The sequence below is a fragment of the Canis lupus genome, chromosome 14 (genome assembly GCF_003254725.2).
Source record: "Canis lupus dingo isolate Sandy chromosome 14, ASM325472v2, whole genome shotgun sequence".
NCBI lineage: Eukaryota > Metazoa > Chordata > Mammalia > Carnivora > Canidae > Canis > Canis lupus.
In genome coordinates this window covers 20,362,856-20,382,004 of record NC_064256.1, presented here as the reverse complement: position 1 = coordinate 20,382,004, position 19,149 = coordinate 20,362,856, and the positions used below count along the sequence as shown (strand labels likewise).

The 19,149-nt window shown below is 40.2% G+C and overlaps 1 protein-coding gene across 1 annotated transcript in view; it reads left to right on the top strand.

Annotated features, from left to right (window-relative positions):
* The first annotated feature begins 5,205 nt into the window (after window positions 1-5,205).
* The window catches only part of PON1 (paraoxonase 1), a 34,947-nt gene continuing 21,003 nt past the window's right edge, over window positions 5,206-19,149 (top strand). Inside the window, exons 1-4 of the mRNA XM_025471309.3 lie at window positions 5,206-5,408; window positions 13,263-13,333; window positions 14,909-14,964; window positions 16,606-16,774. Of these exons, the coding sequence (XP_025327094.1) occupies window positions 5,335-5,408; window positions 13,263-13,333; window positions 14,909-14,964; window positions 16,606-16,774 (370 nt within the window). The 5' untranslated portion in view covers window positions 5,206-5,334. The remainder of the gene's footprint in view (window positions 5,409-13,262; window positions 13,334-14,908; window positions 14,965-16,605; window positions 16,775-19,149) is intronic.

Here is a 19,149-nt window from a genome sequence, read left to right as displayed (position 1 = left end):
TTTTAATTCCATTTTTAATTTATTAAGAGTCTTTAATATTTTTCTGCATTTATTGAAATAATTATATTATTTTTCTTTTTTATTCTATCATGTATATGATTTATTTAAAGCTCTAAACCAAACTTGTATATTGGGTGTATACTTCATTTGGTTACAGTATATTATATGTTTATATGTCGTAGAATCAATTGGCTAATTCTTTAAGATATTAATGTTCATATTCATAATAAATATTGGCTATAACTTTAATATTCCTTTCTTGTAATAAATAGGTTTTAGCATCAAGGTTATGTTGGCTTGATAAAAGGGTTGAGAAAGACATTTTTTATTCTCTGGAAGAGTTATTTAAAAATTATTTTTTCTTCCTTAAATGTTTTGAAGATTCATTCATGAAGCTATTTAGGGCTGAAGGTTTTAAATTCAGAATGACTGCTCTACAATCTCATAGAATAGAATAAATTGGAAAGGATATTCATATATTGTTTAACTTAATAAATAACTTAGTAAGTTAATAAATTAACTGGGTCAAAGAAGGAGGGCATAGCATCTCTTGTCTACTCCCCAATTCACCCTCTAGTCCCTGCTCCTCCTCCTTTATGCCCCTTTCCCACCATTTGTTTACTGTTTCCTTCCTTCTCCAAAATTTTGAGCACCTACCATGCCAGAAACTGTTCTAGGAGTTGAAGAGAAGGTAGATGACAAATTAGTCAAGATCTGTGCCCTCTTCAAGTTTCCATACTAGTGAGGGAGGGCAGGACTGCCTAGAAGTAAACAGATAAACAAGATGGTTCATTGAGTGAAGGCAGGGATGATGGAGTCCTCAACAACTCATATAGCATATCCTCAGTCACAGTTGACTGGGGCACTGTGTGGGAGAAGAGTCCTGGAAACTCTTTCAGGGCAGGCGATAACCCCTTAATTGCTTGATTATGACAACGTACATGTGAAGGGAGGCAGGAGGAAGAGTTCTAGAGGAAGGGGAATGGTCAGCTCTGTGGAGGACCTTTGGGCAGGGGTGAGTGGTGTCTGAGGAATTATTTATCAACTAGAACAGAGTTATGCCCCTATTCTAAAAACCAGTAACTCTGTACTGATGCCAATCATTTCATATCAGCTGTGGGGTCTTAGTGACTGGTGGTGGGCAGAGCATGAAAGGGGAGGCTATTATAGAGAGTAACATTGAAAATGGCCTCTCAGGTAAGACCTGAATGACAGAAAAGAAAAGCTCAAGGAGCAATCAGGCCGCAGGTAAAGGTGGGGAGAGCATTCTAGCCAAAGGATAGCAAAGGCAAAAATGATGAGGTGCAATAAGCCTGACATGTTTACAGAATGATAGGAAGATTAAAGTTGCTGGAACATTATGCTGAGTGGCTGATAAGAAATTAGGTCAGATGATAGGCACAGGCCCAGATCTTGTATGGCCTTTCAGGCCATGATAAGAAAGTAAAATGAGAAATGGGGAAATTATATTATCTGACTTGCATTTTTAAGAGCTATAGTAATATAGCTGCAGTGAGGAGAATGGATTGGGGATCAGGGAGAGGACTGAAGAAGCTTTTTTTGTTGTTGTTGTTTTTGTTTGGCTTTTTTTGTTTTTATTTTTGTTTTTAGCCTAGAGACAGACAATGGTAGCCTGGATCAGAGTGATGGCAGTGGAAGTGGAAAGAAGTGGCTGATTCAATATTTATTTGCAAGTTGTGGTGGTTTTAACGATATGTCACACATTCTTTGGTATGCCTTCCCTCAAGAGGTGGAGCTTAATTCTCCTGCCTTTAAATGTGGACTGGAGTTGTTTGCTTCTACCAAAGAGAATATGGCAGAAGTTAAGAAGTGTGACTTTTATGGTGAGGTTGTGGCTTCCATTTTGGCAGCATGCTCTCTTGCTCTGTTAGTTTGCTCACCCTGGAAGAACTCAACTACTTTATTATGCTACAGCTCTGTGGAAAGGCTCTTAAAGCAAGACACCAAAGACTGCCAAGAATGATGTGAGTGATCTTGGAAGCTGATCTTACCTCTTCCACCCGACTCCAGATGAGCCTTCAGATGAGGGTACAGCTATACTAGTCAGGATTCTCCATAGAAATAAAACCAACAGCATAGATGATAGATAGATAGATAGATAGATAGATAGATAGATAGATAGATAGATATAGATATAGATATTTATAATGGGAATTGGCTTACATGATTATGAAGGCTGAGGTATGCCATGATAAGGTATGCCATGATCTGTAAACTGGAGAGCCAGGAAAGCCAGTGGTATAATTCAGTCCAGTCTGAAGGCTGAGAAATGAGGGGGACACTGGCATAAGTTCCCAAGTCTGAAGGTCCAAGAGTCAGAAACTTTGATATCCAAAGGCAGGAGAAGATGGATATTCCAGATCAAGTAATGAAAAAGAGAATCTGTCCTTCCTCCACCTTTGTGTTCTATTCAGGTCCTCAAAGGATTGGATGATGCTTATGAATTTTAATGAAGATTGGTCTTCTTTACTCAGTTTATTGATTCAAATGCTAATCTCTCCTGGAAACTCACAACACACCCAGAAATAATTTACCAGCTATCTGGGCATCTCTTAGTCTAGTCAGGTTTACACATAAAATCAACCATCACAATTCTGGCTGACAGTTCATCTGCCAATTCATGAAAGACCTTGAGCCAGAGATATCCAGTTATGCCACACCTAAGTCACTGAACCCCAGAAATTATAATAAATGTCTGTTGTTTTTAACTGCTCGATTTTGATATAATTTGTGATATAATTTTTTGATAATTAATGCAGAAGGAAGACCTTTGGGATTGACTAATATATTTAGTGCAAAGAGCTATTAGAGAAAGGGATGGGTGAATGAAGATGCCTAAGTTTCAAGCTTTTGAGCAACTGGATGGTAGACGCGCCATTTATTGAAGTGTGGGAGATTGGAGGACATAACCTGTTGGGGTGGGTAATCAAGAGTTCTAGTATGGACACATTTTAAGAAAAGTATTAGACATCCCAGTGGGAGTATAAACCAGGCAGCTAGTCAGTAAGCACAAAGTGAGTGCTCACCAGCCAACAGTCATTAATGTTTAATAAGGGACCACTCTTTGCCAGGCTTTCTATGATTTGAGGTCATAGTGGGAAACAAGATAAAACCTCCAAACTCAAGGAGCTTCCATTCCATTAGGCAGCAACAGACCACAAATGTATAAGTATATTAACAAGATGATTTCAAGAACAATGAATAATGAGAGATATGGGATAATATCAAAAGGATGCTGGAGATGAGGTGTTGCTACTTTAGCTAGAAATATCAAGGATTATTTATTAAAGCCACAGTCATAGGCTTGAGCTAGTTGTGTACATTTTGGAAACACTAGCAAAGTGATGATTTTTAAATCCAATGGAGTTGATGGGATTGCCTCATGAAAGAATGTAGAAAGAAATTTTAGAACAAGTTTTAGGGCTTCATCATTTAGAGGTCAGTGACAGGAGGGCCCTGCAAAGAAGATGAGGAAGGTAGGGGAAAAAATCAGGAGAGGGTGGATCACAGAATCCAAGAGAGGTAGTATTTGAAAAGGGCGTGGCAATTTGTAGTCAATGTGGTTACAAGTTGAGTATGGTTATAGAGGAGTAGTAACCACCAGATTTGGTAACATGGATATTATATTATTATATTAATAAGAGCAAATTCTATTCTTGAGTCAAAGGAACACAAGCTATTTTAGAATGGGTTAAATAGAGAACGAGAGATTAGAGATACTCCCTAAAGTTAGTTGCTGAACCAAACAATCATTTTCTTATACTCATAAACAATGAGGAAGAAATTTGGGCAGGGCTCAGCAGGTAGACTCTTCTGCTTCACATGGTGTCAACTGAGTGACTCAATGGTATTCATTTGGCGGCTGGACTAGTCTGGAGCGTCCAAGAAAGCTTAATTCATATGTCTGCCACCTTGATGTAGATGGTTAGAGGGCTGGCCACTTTCCCTCTCCACGTTTGGAAACTTTCCTGTGAAAACTCCAATGGGGTGATCAGATTTATTACGCAGAAGCTCAAGGTTTAAGAGCAAGTGTTCCAAGAGACAGGAGGTGGAAGATATTGCTCTCTAAGGCTGTCCCTGCAAACTTGAATAGCATCATTGTATTTTATGAGTTAAGGCATTCACAGAGTCAGCACCCACTTGAGGGGAGAGATCCTGTACCCACTTCTCGATAGGAGAAGTATCAAAGATTTTGTGGTCATCATTACTCTGTTACAAGAGGTGATAAAATGGAAGCAGCAACTGGTGGCAAATCTTTCAGAGCTTTTTAAAAAAAACTGGAGAGAGGAACAGAGAAAGAGAGAAGAGTTAGAATGTGAGGTCAAAGAGCATTTACCCCAGAAAACTGTGACACTAGAGCACATTGGTATCTGATAGCATTATTCCAGAAAAGAGGAATAGATGGATGTTGCAGGAGAGAAAAGGTGCACGTGGGACCAACATCCTTGAGAAAGAAAGAAAGAAAGGCAATGGCTGGCATTTAGTAAAGCAGGAAATAGTTCTTTCATGGTAACAGAAGAGAAAGGAGACATTGGGTGCAGAGGCACCTCCCTTCTGGCCTTGCTTAGATGTCCCTGTAACTGAGGTTCCTGATCCCCATCCTGTAAATGACACCTCAGTATTCCTTATCTTTCATTCCCACTTTTTCTTTTCTATAGAATATGTGTACATCCATAATGGTTCCATGCATCACCTACAGCACTATATAGGCAGTAGTGTTACATCTGATGGATTTCTAGCACATAGCAGGTACTCAATAACTGTGCATGAGGGCCTGTAATGAATGAACATCACAGTGATGTATTTACTGAGCTGTAACGTCAGGAGTGTAGCTCAGAGATTGAGATGCTTGAAATCCAGATGTTTAATAGCAGTAGCCTGGGGAGAAGAAAGTGAGACCTTGGGGGGTCTAATCACAGTCCTTTCTTCCTCTGTGCCTTTATTCGCTGAGTCACGGAGATTACATTACATGAACTCCTCTGACCCACAGGGATTAGGACCTTGTGGCCACAAAGCAAGGGCTCATCGAAGCCTGGCTCTCTTTTCCCACAGCTCTCCATTTCCACCAACCAGCATGCTCTCCCCCTCTTGCCCAGTCTAGGCAACTGTTCCTCTCTTCTCTTTAAAGCCTCTGGGCAGCACACAGCTCCGGCCTCTGCTGCTGATCTCAAGCCAGTGCCCTGGTGCTGCGGAGAGGGAGGGGAGGGACGGGGAGGGCAATCCGGGCGGCCCTAACTGGGCTCAGGCTGCCACAGCTCAGTTTCCAACAGGCTGCGTCTCAGCCCGGCCCAGGCCTGCGTTCCTGTCCGAGCCATGGCAAAGCTGATGGTGCTCACCCTCTTGGGGCTGGGACTAGCGCTCTTCAGAGATCACCGGGCTTCTTATCTGTAAGTTGGGTTGTGGTGAGGGCTGCAGCCCGGGTCCTTCCCACCCCGCCAACCACAGGAAGGCCCCCTGGAAGTCGGGTGTAGTCTTTTTTAAAAAGTCCCAGGTAAGTTTTAGATGCACACCCCACAGGTTGAAAACATGTCCTTGTTCACGGCCGGAGACACGAAGTAAGGAGACAGTCATCACTGGTGTGATGGCCAAGTGGTTGGCATACACAAATTGATTTTTCATGAAGATCCATATGCCTATGAGATTCACTTCTCATTTTCACCTCTAAATAGATCACCGGACCTGGGATCTCCCTCTGATTATTGTGTTAGTTAGGGAAGGAGCTGCCTGGTCATGGCATAAATCTTTCCCAGCTTGGAGATTCTCAATTTGAGGCTACACGGAGACATAAAATGCCTGTGAAGCAGAGCAGGTGGGAGTAAACACACCCTGCAGGGGCCTGCTCTGACCCCTTACCCACTCCAGTTGGGTGAGGGAGTGGGGGTAGAAGGTGGCGGGTAGGAAAGAACCCTGGCACAGGTATTTGATGCCAGGGGTTCTTGCTCTGTTCCTTCCATTATGGGATCTTGGGCAAATCATTTTATATCTCTAACATTCCCTGCTTCAATAAGCCTGAACCAGTAAGACACACTCATATAGGAAGCTGCTAACACCCTGCCTGGGATATAGTAACTATTCAATAAATGTTAGTGTTTTGCTTTCCTTAAAGTACTTATAAACTGTAGGTACTGTAAACAGGGTGGGAGGGGATGGTTAGTTTTTCAGAACATTTCAGTAGTTTCATGGTAACTTTACAGGGGTTCAAAGTCTAAAGACCATCTTCAGTCCTACGGTTTAGTCAATATCTAGTTATTTACCTAAAAGTAAAACATTACTAAAAATCAAATTGAACAGTTTAGACTTTTAAAAATCTTAGATGACCCTAAGCTTTCTTTCAGAACCACTTTTTACAAACTATTGGGTTTTTTCTTCTAATTATTGATTATTTTTGTAATCATGAACTGTTAGAGAAAAGTAACAGGTAGTGTGATTTGAGGTTCAAATCATGTAAAAATTATGGCTTGTCGATTTTCATTAAACATAGTACTATCAGATGCTAAAGGAGAATCCTTATATATACATATATATTTTTATTTTATTATATTTATTTAAATATGTATATCCCCCCCCCCCTGCATATATGTGAGTCATGGTATTATCCTGGGATGAAAATAAATGAGATATAAAGATCTAACACTCCTTCTAGGCTTTATCCTTTCAATTCTTCATCTGTACCTGGTTTTGTTCTCCCCCCACTTTTCCCATGGCCCCACACCAAAATGTTTTCCAAAGGATTACAGATCTGCCAGGAAGGAGTGAGGGTTTGTCTTTCTGGTTTACCTTTCTTAATTTATGCTGAGAATGGAGACTGTAGGCATGGTGTATATGTTTTTGTGTAAAAGCATAGCTTTACTACCCCAACCCTGAAAAGTTTCTCTCTCAACATGTGGTCTTAGCTTATATGATTCAACTTTAATATTTCCCCAACTGTGTTCCTTAAAGCATGAGCTACAAGATTTGCTCCACAAAAAAAACCCCATATTCTTTGGACACATAAATTTGGGAAATGTCTATTATAGCCTTTTCCTGGAGACTGGCAGTGCACTCTGGCATATTGAAAAGCTTTGAAAATTCCTTCAGCTACAAAACAAAACAAAACAAAACAAATTTTGCTTTAAGTCATCATTTCACAGACTTATCAGCCCACACCTCATTCCCTTTTGGTACCATTTATAAACATTCTGTCAAACTCTCTGGGATATGGTTTGAAAAGGACTATTCAATAGCATTGACTTGCACCAAGACAAAGTTCAACCTCAAAATGTTGGGACCTATCCTTAGGTAGCAAGGGGACCTGGGCCTTGTTTCTGGGCCTCTAACTTGATTCTGATTTTTCTGAAAGGACCAAAGTATGATATGATAATAGCCCAACATAACATCAGTCTCTGCAAGTCCCTTTGTTGGCCTTGCCTGTGGTTTCCTGATGTGGATAGCATGTCTGCAGGAGATGCTTTGCTGTGGGGCTGCCTCAGTGGGAAGACCTGGAGTCTGGTTTGGAATTCAGAACTTACTGCTTTATTTTCAGCACCTGGGTCCAGTGAATGGGGAGGGGACCTTAGTCCTTAAACTTCTACCTGTATGGCTAAGATTAAAACACAGGAAACTAATAGATGTTAGTGAGGATGCAGAGAAAATGGAACCCTGTTAGACTATTAGGAATGCAAAATGGTGCAGTCACTCTAGAAAAAAATATGGAGATTCCTTAAAAAGTTAAAAAAGAACTATCTTATGACCCAGCAATTGCACCACTACATATTTACCCAAAGGATGCAAAAATTCAGATTTGAAGGAGTACATACACCCCAATGTCTATAGCAGTGTATTCAGTAGCCAAAACAATGGAGAGGGCTCAAATGTCCATCAACAGATGAATGGGTAAAGAAGATGTGGCATATACATACAGTGGAATATTACTCAGGCATCAAACAGAATGAACTTTTGCCATTTGCTACAATGTGGGTGGAGCTAGAGTGTATTATGCTAAGTGAAATAAGTCAGAGAAAGACAAATACCATATGATTTCACTCATATATGGAATTGAAGAGAACAGATGAACATATAGGAAGGGCAGGGGAAAGGAGAGAGGGTAATAAACTAAAAGAGACTGTCAAGGATAGACAACAAACTGAGAGTTGATGGAGGGAGGTGGTGGGGGATGCGCTAGATGGGCGATGGGTATTAAGGAGGCCGCCTGTTGTGATGAGCACTGGGTGTTGTATGTAAGTGATTTATCATTGAATTCTACGTCAGAAACCAATATTGCACTGTAGGTTAACAAGGTAAAATTTAAATTTTAAAAATCCCACTTAAAAATGAAAAAAAAAAAACCCATCTACCTGTAATCAGACAACTGAGAAGGGAAGACGAAAGTGGGAGTGAGATGAACCAACCTTTGGTTTTAGAAGGGAAAGGGAATCTAGAAGAACCTGGGGAATAGGAGCAATGCAGGGCCAGGAGGAGGGTGGTAATGGAGGATGGGAGCAGCCCAGACTTGAGAAGGAAGGGAAATTGCACCCACTGTTTGAAAGGCCCTAAAGCCTCAGTCTTCAAAGGGGCTGTGGACCAGATGCATGAACATCAGTTGGGAGCTCCCTCTAGTTGCACAATCTCAGGCCTCATCCCACTCTATTGAATCCAAATCAGCACTATTTAAGGAATTCCCCAAGGGATTTATAGGTAGTTCTTAAAAGGACATTCAAATCCTGTTAAAACTAGATCAAGAGATCTGGAGAAGCAGTAAATTACTTTTGTTACCATTTAGAGGTAAGGCCCTCAAGTCCCAGAGAAGATCATGAATCTGCCCCAGGAAGACAAGGGAAGAGAGTAGTCCCGAGGCTCCCAAGGGGAGCAAGCCAAAGCCCCACAGTGGAAACACCCTTTTTGCTTCAGAGATAGGTATACAGGAGGAGGGCAGGTTCACTTGAGATTGTACAGGTCTGGGTTAGAGGGAACTTGTGAAAGGATTCAAATGATGTCTCGAGGGGGGTAACTGATGCTTTCGAGGTGATAACAGCACAGAGGAAGGAGCTGAGAGAGCTCCTCTGGATCAGTAGTCTCCCCTGCCCATCTTTGTAGTCCTCTGTTGTGACCTTGTAGGCTGTGCACGTGCAAATCCAAGGCATGCCTTGGACTAATTGATAGAAACAGCGCCCTGGGGGAGTGGAATGTGGCATCTGTGTGGCAACTTCCCCATTTATAAATTGCTGCTTATAACGTGGGAGACACTGTTTCCTTTCAGTAGAAGGAGATTGCAAAGCCTTAGCATTTCAGCACCCCACACCCACTCCACACTCCACGCCACAGTGGGAAGAGGGCATTGGTGGATTCCAGCAGACCTGGCCTGGATGCCATTTCTGCAACTTCCAAGTCACTTTACCATGCTGACCCTATCTCTCCACCCAAAACTTATGGGATAATAATACATATCACAGTAGGATAAATATGAAATCTGGCACATGAAAGTTACATATGTTAGCTTTTATTTTTGCCATATGCTATTGCAAAAATCCACCTATGAATGATCCACCTAATGAGTGATATTTGAATATATATTAGGATAATACCTCATGTGACCCTAGGCTAAGGTTGTATAAATAACTCTCCAGCCTTTTCTATTCATGCAACTGATACCACTTTCTCCATCTGGTGCACCAGCCTAGTATTTCCACAAAACAACTCAGCAGACATCTGCAGAGTACCTTGTCTCTGCCACCACTGGGTTCTTGCTGGGTCACAGGGGTAAATAGCATGCAGTATTCGCTCACAGATCCCAGGGTTTACTATGAGCAACAAGACCAAAAACTGATAACTGCAAAACAATAGGTAAGAGACTTGCTAGACGTATATATGTGGAGGCTAATGAGGCTAAAGGAGTTGTTAATCCTATCACAGAAGTCCAGGAGGAGCTACAGAAAGGCATGAGGAGGAGTCTTCCCCCCCAGGGTGAGGAGCTATGGAGCTTCTAGGTGGAAGGAGAAGTGTGAACAAATGCAAAGAAGTGTGACAATAATATAGAGAAAAGGGCCCTGTACCATGACACCTCATTTCAGATCCCAACTCTATCCTTTTAAATAATCAACAACAAGCAAACAACATAACTTCTCCATGTCTCAGTTTTCTTACCTACCAATCAACCAAAATATTAATCGTTGCCTCAAAAGTGACAAGGAGATTAATTGGGGCAGTATGTATTAGAGCCCTTAGCATAGGGCTTGGCACACAGTAGATCCCAATAGGGAATATTGGTTGAATGAGGAGTGTATATAGTGGTAGAAAGTAGACTGATGAGGCTGCATATGGCCCCAAGGTAAGTTCCAGAGTGGATTTCTTAATGCATAAACTAAAGATCCTTACTTTCTTTTCTAAGAAGCAAGCACATATTTGCGAAGGATAATTCACAGTGGGGATTGTGTGATTTCTGGCCAGACCTCAGAGGCCTTATGAATCAGGAACACATCTCACACATTATACCATCATACCTTAGACCTGGGACATTTGGACCTAACAAGCCCTTGATCAGATATTTCCTGGTCATGGAGATTAAGATAGAAAAATATGAACTAGGTTATCATAACACAGAATTGTCTTCTGGTGATTCCTCCAGTTTCAAGCAGTGTTACCTGTACATTCTGAGCAGAGGATTGAGTGTGAGCTTTGCATTCTTAATGAGTTCCAGTCCCAAGTCAGCCACTTCATAACCTCGTGGATTTGGAAAGCCACTTAATCTTCGTCATCCAGAAAGTAGGGAAAGTAATACCCCAGGGAGGTGTTTGAAGATTAAATGAGGGTATATACAGAACCTCAATTGTAGTAGCAATGATTATTCTGTTGAGACATGAGTGTTTTCTGGCCACAAACATGAACTCCAAGCAACTGAGTGCTGACTTCATGCCTCCTTAGCTACCCTGGGCTCCAGGCAGCTGTGATTATTCTATTCTTTCCTGGTTAGAGATTGTTTTCCATGTGAGAGAAGCCTGCAGTAGGATAGGAGCTGATCTGTTGAGCTGATCTGTTGTGCTTTTTCTCTGCCTTCTATGATCCCATCATGTTTGATGGGCCTTGTGAGCCAGGCAGTGCACCTGTTCTTCCTGTGTGGTTTTGACTCTGAGAAAAGCTAATTTGGCTGTCCTTGGTATTTTTCACAAGTCTTGACCCACTCAAAAAAGTTTAAAACAAAATATAATGAAATATGCTTCAAAATAATCTGAAAGAAGTAGAGAGTGGGTCAGAGTAGAGATGAAACAGGACTGATCATGTATTGATAAATGTTGAAGAAGGTGATGGGAACAGTAAATTCATTACACTATGTTATCTACTCTGGGTGTCGTTTTTATATCCTATAGAAAAAAATAAAAAAGTTTAAAGCAAAAAAAAACAAAAAACAAAAAACCAACAAGTCTTGGCCCACTCAGTGATTTCACATCTTTGAATCTCTTCTGTGTCACTTTTTAAATTGTTTTGTATAGGACCTGTACCTTTCCCATCGTTTGTGCTGGTCCTTAGAATCCCCTGTGGCACTTTACAGATATTCACTGAGATTTCTCTAGACTAATATTTTTCAGAATGGTGATTCACAAATCAATTTTAGTAGACTATGGCCAGCATTTTAAAATGAACGAAATAGAATTGAATAGAAAAGCTAAAAATGTATTACATGCATTCGGGTATTCTTTTGTGAACCTGTTTTAGGGGTGTGTGTGTATGTGTGTGTGTGTTTCATGCAAAATGCTTTCCAAATGCATCATCACTTTCCCTTTATTTCTTTATTGTGAACTTTCCCATTTTTTAAAATACCCCATAGTGGAGCACCTGGGTGGCTCAGCAGTTGAACGTCTGCCTTCGGCTCAGGATGTGTTCACAGGGTCCTGGGACTGAGTCCTGCATCGGACTCCCTACAGGGACCCTGATTCTCCCTCTGTCTATGTCTCTGCCTCTCTCTTGGTGTTTGTCATATATAAATAAATAAAATATTAATAAAAATATAAAATAAATAAATTAAATACTCCATAGTTTCTCAGGTCATAGGGGGCAGATCCCAACTTTCCCTTGCAGCTGGATTTGTAAATTCAGGTTCATCATTCAGGGAACCACCCTCTACTGACAGGCCAGGACTTCCCCATCTACTCATTTACCTTTGGAGCTCTAGCACCCAGCTGGTGGGTCTCTACTCTGGTTATGCTTCAGGACAAACTGGGGTGCTTTAACAAAACTGATTGCTAGACCCCACCCCCACCTGGTAGATCAGATCCTAACCGTGAGATTGATGGACAGTGCCATGGTGGTAGGAACATGTTACATTTTTTTTTTCTAAATGAAAGGATGAAAGATGAAGCACCCCAAATTCCTATTATTTTCTACAATCTTAAGAATTTTATCCAGAGTGCCCCCTGGCCCATCCTCTTCCTCTGTGAGACTAAATTATCAGTAAGGCAAGTGAATAATTTCTCAGCTTATTTTTAACCAAATAATATTTCTGAGCATTCTTAGATAGTTGTAGCTACTCACTAAGACCATATTATATAATTAGTTCTAAAAAATATGTGATCGTTTACATCTTTTGTCCTTGCTGACATTGTGGGCTAGTTCTTTTAAATGCCTCAGGAATAGTTTTGCTCTGCTCCTTCTCCCATCTGTCCTTTTCCCTCTGTCCTTCCCTCAAATGTTCCCTGCCATGTTTATGCACTCAGTGTGTGTGTGTGTGTGTGTGTGTGTGTGTGTGTGTGAAATGTCTTTATATGCTGGCTTTGGGTGTGATTTTCTGAAGTTATAAATCCTTTAAGCACACCTGTGGTTTTCAGGTGACACACCTCAAAGCAGATGCCCAGTCCAGGCTTTGGAGCCAGAGTGGGCAGATGGGTAGGAGGCCCATCTGTCAGCAGCCCGAACAGATCAATGGAGTAAATTGGAACCATGTTGCTATTTAACCCAAATTTCCACATAGGACTCCTTACACAGCTGATGAAATAGTTCCTATTCCTCCTGCCAAAGTGCACAGAGCTCTGGAGAGGACACTATGTATTTCCTTTGTGGATCCATCCACCTCTGCTAAATAAACCCTGAATGTACCCAGCGGCACCATGGTTCTTGCTCTGGCCTTGTCCCGTAGAATTGCTCACACTTTAGGGACCACTAATCCTGGGGTTGAAATCCAGGCAGAGGCCAGTCGAGGAGAACTTTATTGGCAGCTTCTTTTGCAACTTAATTATAAATTTCTGAATAGTTCTATTCCTTTTTTTCTTCCCCAGAACACGACTCAATGCTTTCCGAGAAGTAACCCCAGTAGAACTTCCTAACTGTAATTTAGTTAAAGGAATAGGTAAGTATGTGACAGGACGAAGTAAGGGCATTATTTGAATGCCCACCTTCAAATAAAGTAGACAGTTATATGGCTCAACCAACAAAAAATATATGCATTTCCACTGGTGTTAAAATTGTGGTCATTGAAACTTGCTGTATTATCTTGCTATTTATTTGGTTAATAACCTGCTTAATTTTGTTCAAAAACAGAACCGGGAGAGAATGATTAAGTCAGTAGTTAATTATAAATACCAACATACTTGACTTTTGACTTCACCAACATATGGCCAAAGTATTAAGTTTTTCATAGTTTGTTTTTGTTTGGTCACGTTAGCAAGAACAATAGTGGAAATAATGTTTAATTTTATGGTAATACGACCTGAGGAGATTCCAGGGGAAGGCAGAGGAAGGAGAAAAAGCAGTGAGTAAAGGGAAAAATTTTTAAAAGCCCTCACAACCTTAGCAGTTACCACCAGGTTTACCCTCACACATCTCTCTTTTAATGTAGGAGAGGAATATTTTTCCCAGAAGTTCTCAGCAGATTTCCCTTCAGATCTCATTAGTCAGAGATAGACAACAGGCTGGTGCCCTAGCTGCAAAGGAAGCTGGGAAAGTAATTATCGGGCTTCCATTGTGGAAGGCAGGCCCTGTCAGCAAAGATAAAAGGCTAAGGGAATAGCAGCTGGTAAGCAACCAACAGGGAGTGTCACAGGACTCAAGTCCCCATCTGGTTTCAGCCAACCACTTTTGTTATTTGAGGACAACTTGTTTGAGATCCATGCTTTTGTTATGTTTTGTTTTGCTTTGTTTAGAATCACTTATTGCGGTTGACTAAGGTTGGAAAGGCTAGACCATGTGACTTATTCAGTCAGCAACAATAAGTTTGGCCAGATACCTCACAGTGCAATCTTACTTTAGAAAATAAATATGTTATTGATATTAGATATCACTGGATATTTGAAAAACAAACAACTCCACTGAGAGTACCAATCAAAAATCTCATTTGTCTCTAGGTTGATTGAGACTTTTAAAATTTACATGTACTTAAGATATAATTAACTTGGTGATATTTTACTGATGTATATAATTAATAGTAGATCCATATTTTGCATATGAAATGCGTCTCCATTTTAACGGAAGCATTTGGAAGATTCCAATATTCCAATATATATTTGGAATATATATATATTCCAATATATATTTCCAATATGGTTCTCAAAGAATTTATTGGGTTTGGAATTAAATATTAACATATATTGGTAGTTTATGCTGTTGTTAGCAAAACAGCAAGCTATTTTCAAATTATCATATTTTTATAAATTTTGTGAATTTCTGAACTTTAAGAGATTCCAGACTCTCTGGAAAAAGTTCTAGTCCATTAATTAAAAAAAATATATATTAAGTGTAAATGTTAATTACACTTAATTATGTCAATGTCTTCTGATTTTTATATAATCCTATCAGTCAACTTGAATAACTAAATGAAAGAGTTCATTATTCTGAATCTATCAAATAAGAGGAAGGGTGATAAAGGATCACTAGTACCCTGCAATCACCTACAACAATCTGTACTGACTATTCTCTTTCCTGGCAGAAACTGGCTCTGAAGACTTGGAGATACTTCCTAATGGACTAGCTTTCATTAGCTCTGTAAGTTGTTTCCTTTTTTTTATGGTACTCTACACCATCTTCTGGAACCAGCAGCTTAAGTCTTTTGTGTAAGCCTGCTGTTTACCAATGCCCACCTTCAAATAAAACAGGCAGTTGTATGGTTCAACAAACAAACAATACATGCATTTACACCAGTGTTAAAATTATGGTTGTATGCCTTCTATGCATATTTGTATTCCTGTGTGTACACCGAACTCTAATACTACTTTATCTTTCATTGTAGCAATTTGTGAGTCCAATGAGTTCAAGAATGGCTTTCCATCAATGGTCTATCCCTTGAAGCACTTAGGTGGTATAGTCAAATATTTACTAAACTGGGCTTATGTTTATGTATATATATATCCCCTCACATGTCATTTAGATTTTACATTTTTTTCACACTTTTCTTTTTTTTTCACACTTTTCAAAATAAGCTCTTTCATATAAAATCGTTGTTATACCATTTCACAATTTCCACACTTTGAAGAGTGAAGCCACCGCGTTTGTTGAACTTCTGCATACAAAGCACTATGGTAGTGACATAGATCAAAACAAGTCAACACCCGCTGCTGCCTGTTATTTATTTAGTCAGTTTTCTCTTATGAAGATGGACTAATCAACTTCTATAGCAGTGACTTGTAACCCCCCCTCCGCCTTTTTAAGCAACAGAATAACATATTCCAAGCAAAATCTTATAAGGGACCCCAACATCTAAAACAAAAAACAGCTGTATTGTTCTAATTGAAGGCTAAGAAAGAAGTTGTTGCTGGGTTCACTAGACTTCCCCGAAAATTCTGTCATTAAGATAGTTGCAAGGAACTTGCCAGGAGATTAATAAAAACCATAACCATGGGACGCCTGGGTGGCTCAGCAGTTAAGCGCCTGCCTTCCAGCTCAGGGCGTGATCCTGGAGTTCTGGGATCAAGTCTCGCATCAGGCTCCCTGCATGGAGCCTGCTTCTCCCTCTGCCTGTGTCTCTGCCTTCTCTCTCTCTGTGTGTGTCTCTCATGAATAAATAAACAAAATCTTAAAAAAAAAATAAAAACTGTAACCAAGGTGCCTCGTTAGCCCAGTAGACAGTGTGTCAATCTCATAAAAAGCATAACCAATGTTCTCTCCATATTTCCTGCTTATATGATTGAAGCCCATTAGCAATCACCCATTTGGTCTACTTTTCCATTTTTTATCTTTCTCATGACTTAGAAACTGTGGTATGGGGCACATATGGCTCTGCTGCTGGTGATAGAATGGTCCTGCCTGTGTGTTGTGTAGGTGGCCTGGTGGAGCATGTGGCTTCTGGAACCCCCATGGGCCTATTGCACCAGCCAACCAAGAGGCTTCCCATGTGGCCCTATGACCTGAAGCAGACAGTATGAACCCATGTGCCATCTACCACCTTAATCAGCTTTTTTTTTTTTTTTTTTTTTTTTTAGATTCTATTTATTCTTAAGAGGCAGAGACACAGGCAGAGGGAGAAGCAGGCTCCATGCAGGGAACCCGACGTGGGACTTGATCCTGGATCTCCAGGATCACACCCCGGGCTGCAGGCGGCACTAAACCACTGCGCCTCTGGAGCTGCCCCCTTAATCAGCTTTTGAAGTATGTGTAATATGCCTGTTTTTCCCCTTCATGTTTTATAAGGGATTAAGATATCCTGGAATAAAGAGCTTTGAACCTGATAAACCTGGCAAAATGCTTCTAGTGGACCTGAATGAAGAAGATCAAACAGTGTTAGAACTGAAGATCATTGGAAGTAAATTCGATGAGTACTCATTTAACCCTCATGGGATTAGCACATTCACAGATGAAGGTAATGATATTTAATGTTTATAAAAACAAAACCAGAGGATCCCTGGATGGCTCCGCGGTTTGGTGCCTGCCTTCCGCCCAGGGCATGATCCTGGGGAGCCGGGATCGAGTCCCACATCGGGCCGCCTGCATGGAACCTGCTTCTCCCTCTGCCTCTGTCTCTGCCTCTCTCTCTCTCTCTGTCTCTCTCTGTCTCTCATGAATAAATAAATAAAATCTTAAAAAACAAAAACAAAAACAAAAAAAACAAAATCAAAGGCACCTGGGTAGCTCAGTGATTGAGCATCTCCCTTCAGTTCAGGTAGTAATTCCTGGGTCCTGGGATCAAGTCCCACATCCGGCTCCCTATAGGGAGCCTGCTTCTCCCTCTGCCTATGTCTCTGCCTCTTTCTGTGTGTCTCTCATGAATGAATGAATGAATAAACGAATAAATAAATAAATCTTAAAAAAAAATAAAAACAAAACCAAATTTTAAAAAATGTTTAAAAGTGAATTATTTTCTCTCATTCAACTAAAGTTTAATCATGATTAATGTTACTATTCTGTTAAACGTATCCCTTGTGTTAATGAAACATAACCACTCTGATGCTTGAGTATGCTAAAATACTTAAGATTTGTAAAGCACTTATTTTTAAAAATACCAACATTCACATTATCCCTATAATTACTACAGCAATAATATTTAGCCCTGATCATTATGGGTTTTCCATTTTGAACAATTTTATGGATCTGGGAATTTATAGGGATAGATTTTTCTAACTGAAGGCATCTGCCAATGCCTATATCCACTGACAGAAAGTTGCTGTGGCCAGTTTTCTCTCAGCCCTGTCAGCTTCAGTGACTTTCTGTCCACTAGTTCCTCTGTTTTGTCTGCAAACTACTTCCCCACATCTCAAAACTATCAACATATTGCCCGCATCCATTATGCCTTCCTCCCATTTCTTCCTTTGTACTTGTAGCCATTTCCTTGGTCTCTACATGAATTCTCAACCCCAGCTGCACACAGAAACCCCTGTGGGATTTGACATCAACTGCATTTCTTTTTTCTTTTTACCTTGTGACCCCTTGTTTCTCCAGCCCTCTACTCCCTGCCTCTGGCAACCACCAATCTATGAATTTTGTATTTTCCTTTTAGGATTTAATTCTACATATAAAAAGAGATCGCATGCTTTAGTTTTTCTGTGATTTATATCACTTAGCATAGTGCCCATGAGGCCCATCCATTTTGTCACAAATGGCAGGATTTTGTTCTTTTTTTTATGGCTGAACATATTCCTCTGTGTGTTTCTGTATGTGTGTATTTATTCATCCATTCATAGACACTTAGGTTGTTTCCATGTCTTGACGACTGTAAATAAGACTGCAGTGAACATGGGGGAGCATATATCTTTTCAAGCTAGTGTTTTAGTTTTCTTTGGATCAGTACCCAAAATGGAATTCTTGGATTGTATGGTAGTTCTATTTTAATTTTTCAAGGAAACTCTGTAGTGTTTTTCATAGTGTTTTTCATGCACCAGTTTGCATTCCCAACAACGGAGCATGAGGGTTCCTTGTTCTCCACATCCTTGCCAACACTTGTTATTTCTTGTGTTTTTAATAATAGCCATTCTAACTGGTGTGAGCTGGTATCTTGTTGTGGTTTTGATTTGCATTGCCCTGATGATTAATGATGGTGAGCATCTTTTCTTGTACCTGTTGGCTCTCTGTATGTCTTCTTTGGGAAAACATCTTTTCAGATCTTCTGCTTATTTTATTTTGCTTTTTAAGATTTATTTATTTATTTATTTATTTATTTATTTATTTATTTGAGAGAGAGAGAGAGGGAGGGAGAGAGAGAGAGAGAGACACACACACATCATGAGTCAGGGGAGAGGCAAAGGAAGAGAGAGAAAAATCCTGAAGCAGACTCCTCCCTGAGCACAGAGCCCAACACGGGTCTCAATCCCAGGACCCTGGGGTCATGACCTGAGCCAAAATCAAGAGAAGGACACTTAATCAATGAGCCACCCAGGTGCCCTTCTTCTGCCTATTCTAAAATCAGATTTTTTTGGATTGTTTTTCTATATGCGTTCTTTTTATATTTTGGATATTAACTCCTTAATCAGATCTATACTTTGCAAATATTCATTTCCATTCTGTAGGTTGCCATTTCATTTTGTTGATGGTTTCCTTTGCTGTGCAGAAGCTTTTTAGTTTGATGTAGTTCACTTTGATTTTGCTTTTGTTGCTTTTGCTTTCGGTGTCAGATTTAAAGGGATCATCAGCAAGATCTATGTCAAAGAACTTACTGCCTATGTTTTCTTCTAGTAGTTTTATGGTTTCAGGTCCTCTATTCAAGTCTTTAATCTACTTTGAGTTAACCTCTGTGTATGATAT